The following is a 15284-nucleotide window of genomic DNA, read 5'->3' as shown; positions in this document are numbered from 1 at the left end:
GTACTAGAAACTGGGGGATGCTCTGTGGTGCAGTGTTTGTGGACTGAGAAGCTGGAAGAAGGCAGTGTTGTGTATGATAAATAAAATCCCAGGCACAAAAGGAGCTGTGTGTGCTGGGTATGAACCAGCCCCTGCCCAACAAGGCAGTGACATCCTGGCTTGTGTGAGCCAGAGTGTGGGCACTGCACCAGCGCAGTGATTGTCTTGTGCTGATGAAGCATCTCAAGCCCTGTGCTTATTTTTATCCTTATTTTTGAGCCCATCATGACTATAAGCATTTAGGCACTGGAGTGTGTGCAGAAAAGGGAACAGAGCTGGGGAGGCTCAGCCTGGAGAAAAGTCGGGTCGGGCTGGACTTTATTGCTCTCTGCAACGCCCTGACGAGGTTGTATCCCGCTGGGGATCGGGTTCTTCTCCAGGTTACAAGTGACAGGATAACAAGAAACGGGTTTGGGTTGAACATGAGGAAAAAATCCTTCACAGAAGGGGTGGTCGAGCATTGGAATGGGCTGCGGTGGAAGCGTTCAGACTGTGTAGATGTGGCGTTTAGCGGTGACCCGGGCGGCTCCGGGCCGCGGCCATGAGGGAGCTCTGCCCGTCCCCCCCCCTGCTCCTGTGAGCCCCCGTGTCCCGAGCCCCCTCCGCCTCAGCTCCCGGCCCCGCCCCTCGCGCGGCCGCGCCCAATCAGGAGCGCCCGCCGCTCCGACTCCGCCCGCCCATTGGCGGAGGCCGCTCCCCCGGCGCTGCCTCCATGGCGACGCGGGCACGGGCAGTGCAAGATGGCCGCCGAGCCGGGCGGCGGGCGCTCCCGGCCCACCCGCCGCTGCCGCCCACCGCTCGCCGCCTTGGCCGCCGGGCTCCTGCTGCTCCTGCTGCTGCCTCCCTCCACCTCCGCCTCCTCCTCCTGCCACCACCGTGTACCCAGCGCCGACCAGGTGGGGTGGCCGGGGGTCTTCAGGCGGCTGCGAGGGGTGTTGGGGGCAGAGTCTCCCTTGTTGGCCGTTCCCGCTGGTGGATCCTTGCCGGGCCGGGCCGGTCCGGCCTCGCCGCCGCCGCCGCTGTGGGCGCTGAGGACGGCGGGCGGGCGCGGAGCATCCCGGTGCTGCTGAGGGCAGGGTCGGGAAGGGCAGGGAGGAAGGGGCTGGCACGGAGCGGAGCTGCCGGCGCGGAGGAGCCCGGGGCCCGGGTGCTGTGTCAGGGTGCTGAGCCTCATCCAGCGCCTCTCTCTCCCTGCCAGGTTGTCTATCAAGTTCCTCTAAAGGAAAATCACGTCTCGAAGAGAAACGTGGATCAACAGCTGAGAATTAAGATTGTATATGACAGAAGCGTTGAGGAGTGAGTATAATGTTGCTGCAGATTTTTTTTTAGTGGTTGAGAATGGAAACCTCATTAACTAAAGCTCATTTGTCTTGTTTTTTCAATATAGTTTACTGCCTGAGAAAAGACACCTTATAAAGGTATGATTTTTTTGCTTCCCCTTTTTGTTTGTATGTAGTTTATTTCATGGATTAAATTAAGTTTAATGCTGGTTTAACTAAAACCTTGAATGCCAGCAATTTAGTATTCCTCTAGTTCAGGAAACCAAAGCTTTGTGTATAGATTATATCTCCATAACAAATAATTCCAGAGTTCTGCTGCATGTTGTTTGGCAGGTGTTTGTTATATCCCAAGGTGCAAAGGTATCAGTGAGAAATGTGTATATAGTTTTTGAAAGCTTCTTTGAAGCTTTACATTCTAATTAATACTGGTTTCCTTCCCGTTTTCTCATTCCAGTAACATTGTACAGGAATAGTGAAGCAAAGTATTTCCTAAATATGTTGATAATAATTGGACTTCTCAGATAGTCAGGCTTTCCCCTATTCTGCTGTACCACAAAATCTAGCAAGCTCCATGTAACTTGGTAGTTGATGCCTTTGGGGTGAGTTGTGTCTGCACTGCTACTGGGTGACTCTGATTTTTCTTCTTCTCAGAACAAACTCTTCCCACAAGCTATATCGTATTTGGAGAAGACATTTCAAGTGCGCAAATCTGCTGGTGCTATATTGCTGAGCAGGTGTGTGAAAGTCTGTTGGAAATCACTTGCTATATTTGATATTTAACGCTGTGCTGCATAGCCTTTGAAAGAAGATTAGGGTGTAAGAAATGCCCTGCTGAATCAGATCAGTGACCCATTTGTTCCAGTGGCAGTGGCAGATGCTCTTCTACAAATCTGCCAATCTTCCACGAGCAAAACCTGCATTTGTTGTAGCAGAGATATTCAAAGCTATACATGCTGCCAGTTTTCTTTTATGTGTACTCCCATTTATAAAACTGGTCCTAATTTCTCTTTGAACCTGTGGATGCTCCATTAACAACTGGAAGCATTATGTCTTCCCTGGTAAGGTAATTAACAATTTTCACAGTGAAAGTTACATTAAGTACCAACATAGTGCTGTAGGACTATTCTATAAATTTTCCTTTAATAATAAAAATGTTGACTGTCTCGTGTTTCTTGAAGGCAATGTGTGACAAACCAATATTTAAGGAGGAAAGCTGACCCTCACAGATATTGCCAAAAAGCCTGTGCAGACCGTACAAGGTGTGGGCCAGTTATAGTTCCTGAGAAACACCTCCAGGTAAGCTCAGCTGTCCAACTGTTTCCTAATCTTTGAAATACTACTCTTTATGGTAATTAATGAAAAAGTGACTATTGGTAGTTGTGCATAAGTGACCTGTTTGCTGGAGATCGCTAAGTCTGAATGAAAGAATAGAAAAACTAAACTAAGTGTGAGTTTCTGTAGTTTATGTTGTTGAATCAACACTCAAATTAAAAAATGGGAACTGATCAGTATCTTGAGTCTGTGTTCCTGTGCAGAGAGGAAGAGATATGGAGCTTGCTAAGTTGCCTCTAGTCACTTTGTTTTTCACCATGGTCAATGAGTTGGAATTTCACAGAGTTAATAGTTGATTTTTGAAGACCTTGTTTGAAGAGGTTTTCCACTGACTCAGGAGCGTGGTGCAAGAGCTGCTTCAGACTTGTTTTCTTGATTCAACAGTATGTGATCAGTAGATTTCTGGTTTTCCTTCATTAACTTGGAAGTTTCAACTGTATCATTAAAAGAATAGATTACATGAGCAATGCTATTGCTACTTATGTATACTAGTTTTGTGAGCCAAGATTTTTTTTTTAAATTTATATGAAATACAGGGTGCTAATTCTGGGAAGCTTGGCAGGCTTTTAATTTGTTTGTTTTTTTAAAGCTGCCATCTTCCTTGTGTCTAATAAATCAAAAGAGCTAGTCATTTGAAAGTTATTCCTTGGCTCTGGTTTTGTTTACTGTTCTTCACAGGGCGTTTTCTTATCTTATGCTGTCTTATGGCAGGATTTATTCTTGGCTTCAAGCTAATTGAATTGTGTCATGCAAAAATGTGGTCCTAAGTATTTTAATTGTTCCCTTTGAACATTGTAAAGCAATGCAGGGTGTACAATGACAGTGACTGGCACCGCAGGCCCACGGGCTCACCTGACCAGGAAGGGGTTCGAGATGCTGACTTTGTGCTCTACGTTAGTGCCCTCACTACTGACAGGTGTGGCCATGAAAATATCATTGCATATGCAGCCTACTGCCAACTGGAAGCTGAAATGGACAGGCAAGTATTCCTTCTGTTGCAAATTCTCCTTTTAATTAAACTTCCAAGTTTTTTGATTGTTCAGATGTGGAATTTGATTGTTTGCCTTTGTTGTATAACAAAGGAGGAGTCATTATTGACATAGACAAGCGCTGCATTTATGTAAAACCACAAACCTGTCAAATAGTGCTTAACTTGCAGAGGCACAGTACTTAACTGAGGCACAGTACTCAAAACTGATCCTCCGCTGTTAAAGCTTAAACTTTATCTCATGATCCTGTCCTGTTGAGGTGAATGTCATGATTTCACAAACTTAAAGAAAGCAAGTTCCTGCTTATATTGCTTTTGTTTCTTTTGCAGTTATAGTGACTGTCACAGACTTGTTATCTCCCTAGGATATTAGCTAAAATTCAGGTCCCTTGCACTGTTGTCACTGATACCTGTGCAGAATACTGAATACAGAGATTAACACCATCCCACCCCTCCTGATCCCAACAGTAAACTAGTCACTGTGTTGTTAGCAGATATTTATAAATTATTGGGAAGGACATATTTTTACCTTAATCTATATCTTCTTTAAATCTTCTGCTGCTTCAAGTGAATAATGATTTGAATTTTGTAGTATTTTAGTGAAAACCATTTAACTTTAAAACTGTCTTCCAGGCCAATAGCAGGATATGCTAATTTGTGCCCTAACATGATTTCAACGCGAGCTCAGGAATTTGTTGGCATGTTGTCTACAGTGAAACACGAGATAATCCATGCACTGGTAAGGGTTGATAAAATGTTGCCCTGAAATGAGTGCCTGCCTGCTCACATGCTGCCAGCTTGTTGCCAAGAGAAGGGTGTTTGGTGGAGGAAAGCTCTTGCTTTGCCTCCTTCAATTTGTGTTAATTGCCTTGTAGTATTGTACTTCCAGTGTGTCTCTGGTGGGTGTGAGGACTCTATCATGGTGTTTGACTTGGTATATAAATGTCTTACCAAAGGTTTCCATGTGCTTCGTTTTTTTAAAGGGTTTCTCTGCTGGACTGTTTGCATTTTATCGTGACGATGATGGAAAGCCTTTGACACCAAGATATGCAGATGGCCTTCCTCCTTTTAATGAAAGGTACTGCGTATTCTTTGGAGCTCTTGGTACTCCCACTGAAGGATGTTTTCATGTTGCTTTTTTAGGATGCATTCTTGCCTGTTGAAAATCCAACTTTATTCCATTGTTAGAATGACTTTCCTTTATAATGTTCAAACAGTGGTGTGTGGTGACTCTCTAGTCTTCCTTTACGTTGCCATTAAGCACTTCTATTATCCACATATACTATAAGCTAACACAGGATTTCATTTATCAGAAGACTGGAAGTTAAGCCTTACACTTATCCATACTGTCTACTGTCAGTGCAGTTCATTTTTAAGATTTATATCAGTCAGATTTGTGGTTATGCAGAATGGACAATGTTTGTAATCTGCTATGAGAATTTTCTGATTTGTTACAGAATGAGCAGTTTGTATTCTTTTTTTCTTTTTTTTAGTTGGTATTGTACATATTCTTCTAGGAGATAGGTAGAGAGCTTTTTTTTATTTTATAATATCAATACTGAGAGGTTTTATTTAATTTTTTGCATTTTTGGTAACTAGAAAATGCATCTTGAGTCTATAAATAATCTTACTTTGCTTTGTTAAATCAGTTGTGTGTATAATAAATATCTTAAAAAGGAGAAATGCTGCATAATAAAATTTTTACATTTAGAAAGCAATAGGGCATATAGAGATTATCCATGATTCTGTTTCTTATGGAGATAGATCTTTGCACAGTAACATGTCTGTGGGAAGCATTTGTAACCAGACCTTCTCCTTACAGCCTAGGTTTGTATCAGTGGAGCAGTAAAGTTGTTCATAAAGCGGTGAGGCTGTGGGACATACGTGGTGGCAGAATGCTGCGCCATGCTGTTCATCTCCTGGTGACACCGCGGGTGGTCGTAAGTGTGCATTACCTTTCAAGCTTTGTATGCCAGGGTTGCCAGGACATTCTTGAGTCATAAATATTTCTTATTCTTGAAGGAGTAGTAGCCTAACATTGAATACCCTTCCCTGAAAGTATGGCCCAAAGCCTGTGCCATCAACATTGTGTAATTGAGAGGGTGTAGCTAAAGTAAAGTAGAAAATGGGTGACAGTATGAAATAAATAAATTGACATGAGAAAATTAAGGGACTGGAAGGTAGATTATAAAAGGTTAAGCAAAACTGATGTTAAAGAAATTCCTTAATCCTACTCTTTAGATGTTTTCCTACAGACTTAAGACATCTCCTGCTCCTTTAATATTAATATTTTGTCATGTTTAAAAAGAAATTCCTCAAGGAGTTTTGGAAATCTTTCTTGCTTCCCACGCCGCAGACTCTCTCTTTGTGCCCCCAACAGAACATATGCTCAAGTGTAACAAATTGGATTTGGAAACAAGTCCTAGTGTTAATCACATTTAGCCACAAATAATCTTTTTGTTTTAAATCTAAGACAGTATATAGAGAAAACATGGATTAATTACCCCTGGTTTTGCTCATTTATTTCAAGGAGATGAGTAGATAATGTGATAGGCTTGCAGTTGGGGTACTTGCTTAGTCAGCCTCTGAGTAGAAAACCAAATGGTAGAAAAAGAAATGCTGAAGTACTTTTAATAGATAATTCTAGAGCACTAGGACTGCATGTGAGTATCCATCTCAGTATTTTGAGGGCTGTGTTGAAATGTTTTCTTTCTAGGAAGAAGCCCGAAAACATTTTGATTGTCCAATTCTAGAAGGAATGGAGCTTGAAAATCAAGGTGGCATGGGTACTGAGCTCAATCACTGGGAGAAGAGGTTGTTGGAGGTTTGTGCTGATACTAAGGAATGGAAGGGGATGTGGCAACATCTGCTCCCTGTGCCTTGATTTTTAGGTTTATTGTGGTACCTACTGGAGCCTTGAAAATGCAGGAGTGTCAAACCTCATTGAGATACATCACAAATAGTACTTGATGCTTAAATATTTAAATATCCAATTTCTAGAAGCCTTTTAGCCTTCTTGCTAAGTCTCAGAGTATGAGATCAAGTGTTACTGAAATGCTAAATGTCTCTTACTCCTCTCTGCCATTTACCCTTTTTAGAAGGTTTGCTCCCATTTTAGGGCAAAGGGGGTATTCCTTTAAGTCAATTGTGTTTTGTTTCCCTCTTCAATACTTTGTCATTCTGTTTATCACCTTGATTTTATTCACATGCCCTGGCTTTAGCTTTTGCCATGCCTCATCTAGAACCTGACCTGATCAAAGAAACACTTATTTCCGTTTTAATATTTAAGCTAATTTTTATTTGTAACTTAGTGCTGTATGGTATTTTTGGCAGAGGTGCATTGTGTAGTCATTGTTTCATGCAGTGAGGTAAACAAGAAGGGAAATGCTTCTGGACAGTCTTTTTATGAAGGATTATGGGATTTGATTGTCAATAGTAAAAAGAGATCAGAAATAAAATGCTTTTTTTTATTGTAAGAAGCAATAATGAATTTGAGTGGCTTACCAATCATAACTGGTAACTTTCAGAATGAAGCAATGACTGGATCCCACACTCAGAATCGAGTCTTTTCCAGGATCACCTTAGCATTAATGGAAGACACAGGGTAAGAATTAAGAGTGGGAGGGTGGGTTTTGGTTTATTTGTGTTTGGTTTTCATTGTACTTGATTTTATTTCAAATTGATGCACTTGCACTTATCTCTGTAGCAGAGTGGGTGGTCAGCATAATTAGCTTTACATTAGACAAGGAGTCATATTTTGTACATTACTTTTTCTTCATGTGTTTCAAAACCCATTCTTAATCTAGCCTTAAAAAGCCAGGCATTGCAGAATGCTGTTTGTAGCATCTATTTACTTTTTCTTTTAATGTAAGTCTTCTTTCAATTGCATGTAATACATATTGGGGGTGTTTTTTCACCTCTTTTTGCAGATAGCAAGCAGAAATTGCCTAAGGTTTCATCTTTCTGTATGCACTGTTCCTTTGCAGATCACAAAATTTTCTTCTAGTTCATTGTGACTTGAAAAATAGTGAAATCATAATGTATTTTCTTATAGGCAGAAGGGGGTGCACTTTGCCTTTTTCTTAATTTGAAAACCTTGAGGCATAATAAGAAATTCTTTGAGCTACTGTTCTATTAATCAGAACAATAATTTTTGAAGTAACTGTATTCTCATTTCAAAATACCTTTACAGATGGTACAAAGCAAATTACAGCATGGCAGAGAAATTAGACTGGGGACGCAATAAAGGCTGTGACTTCGTAATGAAGAGCTGCAAATTCTGGATTGACCAGAAGAGACAAAAGTAAGAACAGTCTTATAAAAACATTTAAAAATAAAGAGGAAACCCTGATGGTTGTTTACATTTGTCCTTCAAATGTAGCTCAGTACAAAGAGGTAGAGCTGAAAAAGGGATGCTGCCTTGCATCCCACCCAATTACAGTAAGTACAGAGGCAAACATCTTAGGGTGTAGGATGCATTTACACTATGAGAAGGCTGTGCTCTATAGAGGGGACAGGTAGGACTTACTCTAAAAGTGTTCACCTTGTTATTTTTTCCCTTTTAATTGGGCATGCAGCCTGTGTCATTTTGCATTAGTGGACTGTACTGAAAGCAACTGAAAGAGATAACTATTATCTTCAAAACACAACCTGCCTTGTTGGTTGCTTACAACCTTGTTTGTTCTTTACAGTCCTCATGCATTTCTAGGACACAGCTGCATAGTGGACCTGTTTTACTTGTATGCTTTTTTCTTTAAAGTTTGCAAAGAAGTGTCATTAAAACTAAATAGGTGAACGTGTTGTAACTTTGTTTGCTGGCTTGATATTCATAAAATCAGAAAGGTCACAGCAAGGCAAATGAGAAAAACAAGCCTCCAGAGAAGAAGTCAGTGCTTTTTGTGATTGAGTTTAGGGGAGAATGGGAACAAACAGCCTTGACAGGCTGCTTATGTAAAACAGTTTAATTGATCTCGTGTGATTTTTATTCTGTTTTTGCCTGTTTGCTTTTTGTTTTTGAGGAAGCAATTAATCAGTCCATACTGCGACACTTTGAGGAGTAATCCTTTGCAGTTAACCTGCAGACAGGACCAAAGAGCAGTGGCAGTGTGCAACTTGCAGAAGTTTCCAAAACAATTACCTCAGGAATATCAGGTATAATGGATCCTGCTTTACAAATAACTGAAGTGTTCTCATAGTTGAGTTTTGCAGCCTAATCATTATATATTTGTTTCATTTTTCTTTTTTTCTGAACTGTGAAATGACAGTAGATACTGTGAAAAAGTTTTCCTAGTTTATTACAAGGAGTCTGATAAAAACCCCCTTGTGATCTTCATAAAAAAAATTATGTTGCTTGGCTGTCTTGCCAAATACCAGATAGAAATGTTGCTGCTGTGTAACAGAAATTCCCCAAAATATCTTGTTTGAGGGATTTCTTCCCCTAGTCTTCTGCCCTTTGTCACTGCACACTAAGAAAACTTTCTGTTTACATCCCAAAGAATGAAATTATTACAAAGAGGAGAATCAGGGGCAGAAGTTGGGAGTGATACATGCAGATATGAATCTCTGCATTATTTACATATTCTTAAATATTTCTGGCTCATGTGGTTCATGAGTATTTTAAGGTGCTGTTAATAGCATTCCTGAGTAGTAAGAACTGATGTTCTTACAGCTATAATGATTTAGTCTATTTAAAAAACAGCTGTACACTTACCTTTGCACAAAGGGCTTCACTGCTGTATCTTGTTTTGCAGTACTTTGACAATCTTAATGGAGTACCAGCAGAAGAATTGCCTTACTATGGTGGCTCAGTAGAAATTGCTGACTATTGTCCCTTTAGTCAGGAATTCAGCTGGCATTTAAGTGGTGAATTTCAACGCAGTTCAGACTGCAGAATAATTGAAAACCAGCCAGGTCAGTATTCAGGGTGGTATTGCTGAGATTGCATTTGTTAACTTGGAATGGACTTGCTGCATATTCAAAGTAACTGCATGTGAATTTATTCACTCATGAAGTTTCATATCACCAGCTGTGTAAACACTGTACTGTAGTGAGAATCATAGCACAGCTATTCTGTACACCTGAGGCAGACTAACATATCTAATGCAGAAATTGCATAAGGAATGAACAGATACTTACCCCAAATGATCCAAATACTAGACAAAGGATGGGGGCTGTGGGGGTTGTTTATGTTTATTGAGTCTCTGAAACATAATTGCACTTTTCACCTTTGTAGGTTTTCTGTTTAAGGCCAGGATCTTTGCAAGTTACCAGAACATGGGCTTGTCTCCTGATGTAATGCAGGGATGTTCAGTATTGCAGAGCTCCAAAATGCTGTAGGATATCACCTTCTGTACAGTTGTTTCAAAAACAAACACCCTCTGCCCTCAAGCCAGCAATCACAGCTGGCATTCCCTGAGGGCAAACATAATCACATAGCTCAGATGGAAAGTGCTTGCTCGTTGGGGTTAATTGATTATTTTGTTTGTTTCTTAAATCCTGTGTTTCTTCCTATGTTATTTTCAAGACTGTGTATTTCCCATATTGATAATAATTCAGGGTCTGAAATATTCCAAAAGTAAACCTTGAATTGCATGTGAGGACATTGATTAGATACCCTTTTTTAATTGGTGTGGGCTTTCTGTTCCACTGGTTAAGTTGTAATTCAGTATATTCCTTCTACCTTAGATCCTGCCAAAAACTATGGTGCAGAGAAATATGGACCAAACTCTGTATGTCTTATTCAGAAATCTGCATTTGTTATAGAACAATGCAGGAGGAAACTCAGTTACCCTGACTGGGGTAGTGGATGTTATCAAGTAAGTATTTGTTGGGTTTTTTCCCTAAAGGGAAAAGTCAGGCTTAAAATGTCAGTTGTGACTGTTAGAACTTTGCACACTGGGCATTGTCATCTATAGATCTTATAACATACTTTGTAAACAATCTTCCAGCCATAAGCCTGTAATTTAGATATGCTAAGTGTGTCACTGCTGGGATGGCTTCCAGTCTCACTAGGGACATCATCTGTCTTACCCCATGACATGTTACCCTCAGCTAAGAAGGAATACTTCCATGAAATATTCTGTTGTTGAAGCTTAATATTAATTAGTCACTCTGATTTTTCAGAGGTGGAAAGCACTGTGCTCATTCACTTATTTCTCATTATCCTCATTTTCTTTGGGACTATCTCACTAAGGGTGTCACATTCAGTAACTGCACCGCTCTACAAAAGTAGTCAGTAGCAGAAGCCAAGTTGTACTCATTATCAGCTGATGATCTGCATAATTGCACAAAAAGAGTATATTCCTGCTTTAAAGCATTCCCGATTCTCACAGTTTCTCAGATTGCATTAAAATATTTGCAGTTAATCTGTGCTTCTGATAAATCATAATACAGACTTGACTCTTTTATTTTAAGGTTTCTTGTTCTCCACAAGGGCTGCATGTGTGGGTCAAGGACACTGTGTATTTGTGCAGCCGCTCAGGCCAGGTGCTGACTGTGAGCATTCAGATGAACGGCTGGATCCACGTTGGCAATCTCATTTGCCCAACCTGTTCAGACTTCTGTGACTCCTGTCCCCCAGAGAGGGATCCTCCAGCTTCTAACTTAACAAGAGCTGCACCCATTGGTAGGTTGCCTTTTTTGCTGAAGTGAAACTTCATTATTAAATATCTAAAAATGTCAATTTGTGTCAGCTCTGACCATCAGGAACAGGAAAGGAAGGCTATGGCTATTTTAAGATGCCAGGTGTAGGAGGTAAAGGCAAATAGCAAAGATGCAGTGGTGCAGAATAGTGACTAACACAGGAGAAATGTGTCTGAAACATAATGCCTTTGCTTCATGTCTCCTTCTGGTAATCATCCCAGAAATCTAGCTTTAGCCTGGGAACCTACCAGGAAATCTGATCTGTGTTTTGAAGACCATATCATTGTGTTCTTAAAAATAATCACCTTGGTGGAAAGTGAGTTCTCACTTGTATAACATCCTGTTGATAATGTTCATGTTGTGATGCAGAAAGATCAGAGTCAGTTTTCTTTTTGAGGAAGGTAAAAAGATTAATTCACTAAATACCAGTTAATGTTTTGTCAAGACGTTTAACTCTTTAGTGGTTTTTAGTGTTCTCTTTGTTATTATATCTTGTCTTTAAATGTAAAATTTGTAATTTTTTTTTTCGTTTTAGACTTATGCTCCCGTTCTTCCAGCCCGGTTGTGACCCTTTGGCTGCTGGTGGCCAACTTAGTTCCCCTGCTAACAGGATTGTTTCTCTGCACATAGACTTGAGCTTGGGACAAGAAGAAGTTCTGAGATAATACCCATCCTGCTGCACTTCTTACTGTGAAGCACAGGGGTTTTGTCTCTACAGGCAGCTCTCTCCTGCTGAACCTCATCTCCCCTGGCAAGTATGGCTGCACACAATAGTCAGGGAGATGCTGATGAAAGCAGGCAGAGTTTTGAGAGGAGGAAGATTTACCTTGTTGTCTCAATAAGTGCCAGTATTTTCCTGAATTGCAACCTGTGGTTTTTTTGATGCAGTAACAAGATCCACTTTGCCAACTGTCTTAGACAACCTGGCAGCTCTGTTAAGATTTGAAATGAGAACTCCTCTCTAATAGAACTGAGGGATGGTGTTTTTTGTTATGTCTGTTGTGTGATTGGTAGCAAAGCATCCTCAGACTGGAAATATACCTCAGTGGTTTAGTTGAAAGCCATGTAAAAATCAGTTGTCATCACTGCTGATAACCAAGGCCTAAAGAGGCTGGTAATTTATTTGTTTTCTTGTTTATTCTTACAACTTATGGGGGAGGAAAGGATGTAATGGGATAGGCCAGTGGTTGGCAGTTGCCTGCACAACTGTATTCTGCAGCTTTGAGCCCATTCAGAATTCATACTAGGTAAAACAGCTAATTCTTGGGGTTCATTGCATCTTCCTACATGCAGAAAATGGAATTTCAGACTGGTAACCAGTACAACTGTCTAGAAATCCCATTTTCATTTGGCATGTGCCAGTTCTACTGTGAAATTCAATACATCATATTTGAATATTCTCTAGAGTTTGCTAGGCAAATGCATTTCAGTACTGATACTCAGACTGTAAATTTGGGACATAATTTATGATTATTTTTTATTTTGTTTGTTTGTTTCTCAAATAATGGCATTATTGTTTCAAAACTAGTATGAACATTACTGCAGATGTTCTCACTTCTTGTTGAAGAGCAAACCAGTAGCAATGGCAGCTATAATCTTACAGGATCATGCTGATGTCCCTAGACCAAAAACTATATTGAATGTGTAAGGAAAGCCTAATCTGTTCTTTTTTTCTTCCCTCTACTTTTTTTTGGACATGTAAATACTATGGATTATTTGAGTATTTGTAATAAGTTGAGAATCAGATGGTTTGAGCCACATGAGGGCACACCTTGCCACAAAATTAATCACTTGATGACAAAACATATAAGAGGAAGGAAAATCTGTCAAGGTAAGGACAGCTGCTCTATAGGACCCTTGTAAAGATGGTTTTATTTATGTCTGACTATAATGTGTAACAAATAATCCTGTTCAGAGGTAAAGAGCTGTTTGTTCAATCCACTGTCTGTCCTTTTAGGACAGTTTTCACTCCTGGAAAAGTGTTACATTTAAGGGAGCAGACATGCTCAGTGCACAAAAAAATGCAGATACAGGGAGAAAGATGATGTTACTCTGCTTCTTAAATATTCTGTGATACTATAATTGTCAGTGACTGGATCCCTTTCCTAAATGGAAGGTAGGGAGATGGAGTAAAACTTTAGCTACAATTATACTGTAATAATAGGACTTCCATCATGATTGTAAGAAATTCTTTGTGCCTACTGGACTTGATTTTGTTGTTTGGTTTTTTGTTTGTTTGTTTGTTTTTTATTTAAGGAAACTCTTATGACACTGCTGAGGCAAGTGAGGTGCAACCTTAAACTGTCTGAAGACATCAGAGTTGAGAGCACCTTGCACTGGGCTAATTCTCCTTCTTAACTGCAGGTTAAGCTTGCTGTGAATTACACCAGGCCTAGGCTAGCCTTAAATCAGTGTCTCAGAGAAGCAATACAAGTCAGGACTCAAATGCTTTAAAATTGTACAAACTGAGTTATGGAACTTATCACTCTTATCACTTATCACTCTGATAAGTGAACACTGACTATTTTAATATATCCACAAAACAGTCAATGTAAACTGGTACCTGGAAAACATAAAGGTTTGGGGTTAGGTCCCAGAGGATGATATTGTATTTTTTGTCTGTTGTGCAATAATACAGTTGAAATGGTATCACTCAACAACAATGCTTTTGATACTTGAAAAGAAATTACTGGTTATTTTTTCTTACTGTGAAATGTTTGCACTGTCTGAACTTTCTGGTTAACTTTGTAACTGTTAAACTTTTTAACTGGTGTTAATTTATTGTGCTCAGTATTTGATATGCTGGTCTCCTGTCTAAGTGTGAGATTTGTCATATTTAATTGAATATTTTTATCTTCTACACAGTTGTTTATCTTGAGGGCTTTTCTTCTTTTAATCTCTCTTCATGAGAATTAACTGAGAAAAGACAGCTTGGAAAGTTGACGCTAACCTACTCCTGAATTGAAAGCATTAATTAAAGAAAGGGGATGTAGTGCTTTGTATTGACAGGGAAAAATCTATTGGCCTGTTGTGGTCAGGTTCACCAGTACCTGCTAAGTAGCTGCATCAGTGAATCCAGTGAAGTGAAACTGCTACTGCCTTAATAATGTGAGATTGCAGTCGTAATTCCTTTGTCGTGCAGCCTTTCAGCTGCTTGTGAACTGCAGAACTGGACATTACTTTGGGGGGTCCCATGCAAAAGGTACTTTAGTCAGGAAAATGCAACATCTATCCCACCTGTGGGTTAGCAGCAGCCAGCAGCTGCAGCCTTGTGGGAACTGCCAAGGAATGTGTTAACTTAAAGTGGCAATGAATTGAGCTGTCATACAGAATATTTGAGTAAAGCTGACTACCTCAGTCTGTTTGTCTTTGTGTTCAGCTTTTAGCCTGCTGCAAGCTTCCAGATCTTAACATGAATTAAGTAAAATCATGTCTCAGGTTTTTAAGAGTAAAATTCCTACAGGAGGAAGCATAAGCCATTTTTGAGTATAGAACACAGCTAGAATTGTAGCTTAAGCAGATCAGTTATGTAGCCTTAAGTGTAGTTTTTGCAGTAAAATTCAGAATTCTTTTAAGTAAATGCAAAGTGTGCTGTGTTAGGTGTCCTGCCCACATGTGACCAGCCCCTCCTATTGCATCTCTTAAGTGTGAGAACTTGGAAATACAGCCCATTTTTAAGCCTTTGTGTTTCCACCAGAGAAGACTGGGCAGCAGGAGCCCTGGAAGTTGTGCTGAGATGCATGAGTTTGCTCATCTGTAATAGAAACATTTTCAGCGTATAATGTCCACAGTTTTAACTTTATAATTTTTAAAAAATACTCCATTTTTGCTTAGGGAAGTAAATTAGTCTTGCAGTCTTTTTTGATCATAGTAGTTCAAATAATTTCAATTAGAAGTTGAAGCAACTCTCATTTTAGGAACACATTTTTTCTAGTGTTGCAATTATAAGGAGGAAGGATAGCTTTTGGTGGGAGAATGCAGCAACTAAAATCACATTAAAAAGC

At 40.0% G+C, this 15284-nt stretch overlaps 1 protein-coding gene across 1 annotated transcript; it reads left to right on the top strand.

The window, feature by feature from the left end:
- The first annotated feature begins 779 nt into the window (after positions 1-779).
- LMLN (leishmanolysin like peptidase) lies at positions 780-13763 on the top strand. Its single transcript, XM_033065269.1, has 17 exons — positions 780-935; positions 1238-1335; positions 1427-1457; positions 1971-2053; positions 2498-2615; positions 3452-3630; positions 4273-4378; positions 4623-4717; positions 5462-5579; positions 6356-6463; positions 7167-7243; positions 7832-7942; positions 8658-8790; positions 9390-9549; positions 10324-10454; positions 11053-11263; positions 11816-13763. Exons 1-17 carry the CDS (start codon positions 780-782, stop codon positions 11908-11910), a joined length of 2010 nt encoding a protein of 669 aa, XP_032921160.1. The 3' UTR covers positions 11911-13763.
- The last annotated feature ends 1521 nt before the right edge of the window (positions 13764-15284 follow it).

The sequence above is a fragment of the Catharus ustulatus genome, chromosome 7 (assembly GCF_009819885.2).
Source record: "Catharus ustulatus isolate bCatUst1 chromosome 7, bCatUst1.pri.v2, whole genome shotgun sequence".
Lineage (NCBI taxonomy): Eukaryota > Metazoa > Chordata > Aves > Passeriformes > Turdidae > Catharus > Catharus ustulatus.
The sequence above is the reverse complement of the archived record's forward strand: the minus strand, read 5'-3'. Positions and strand labels throughout refer to the sequence as shown.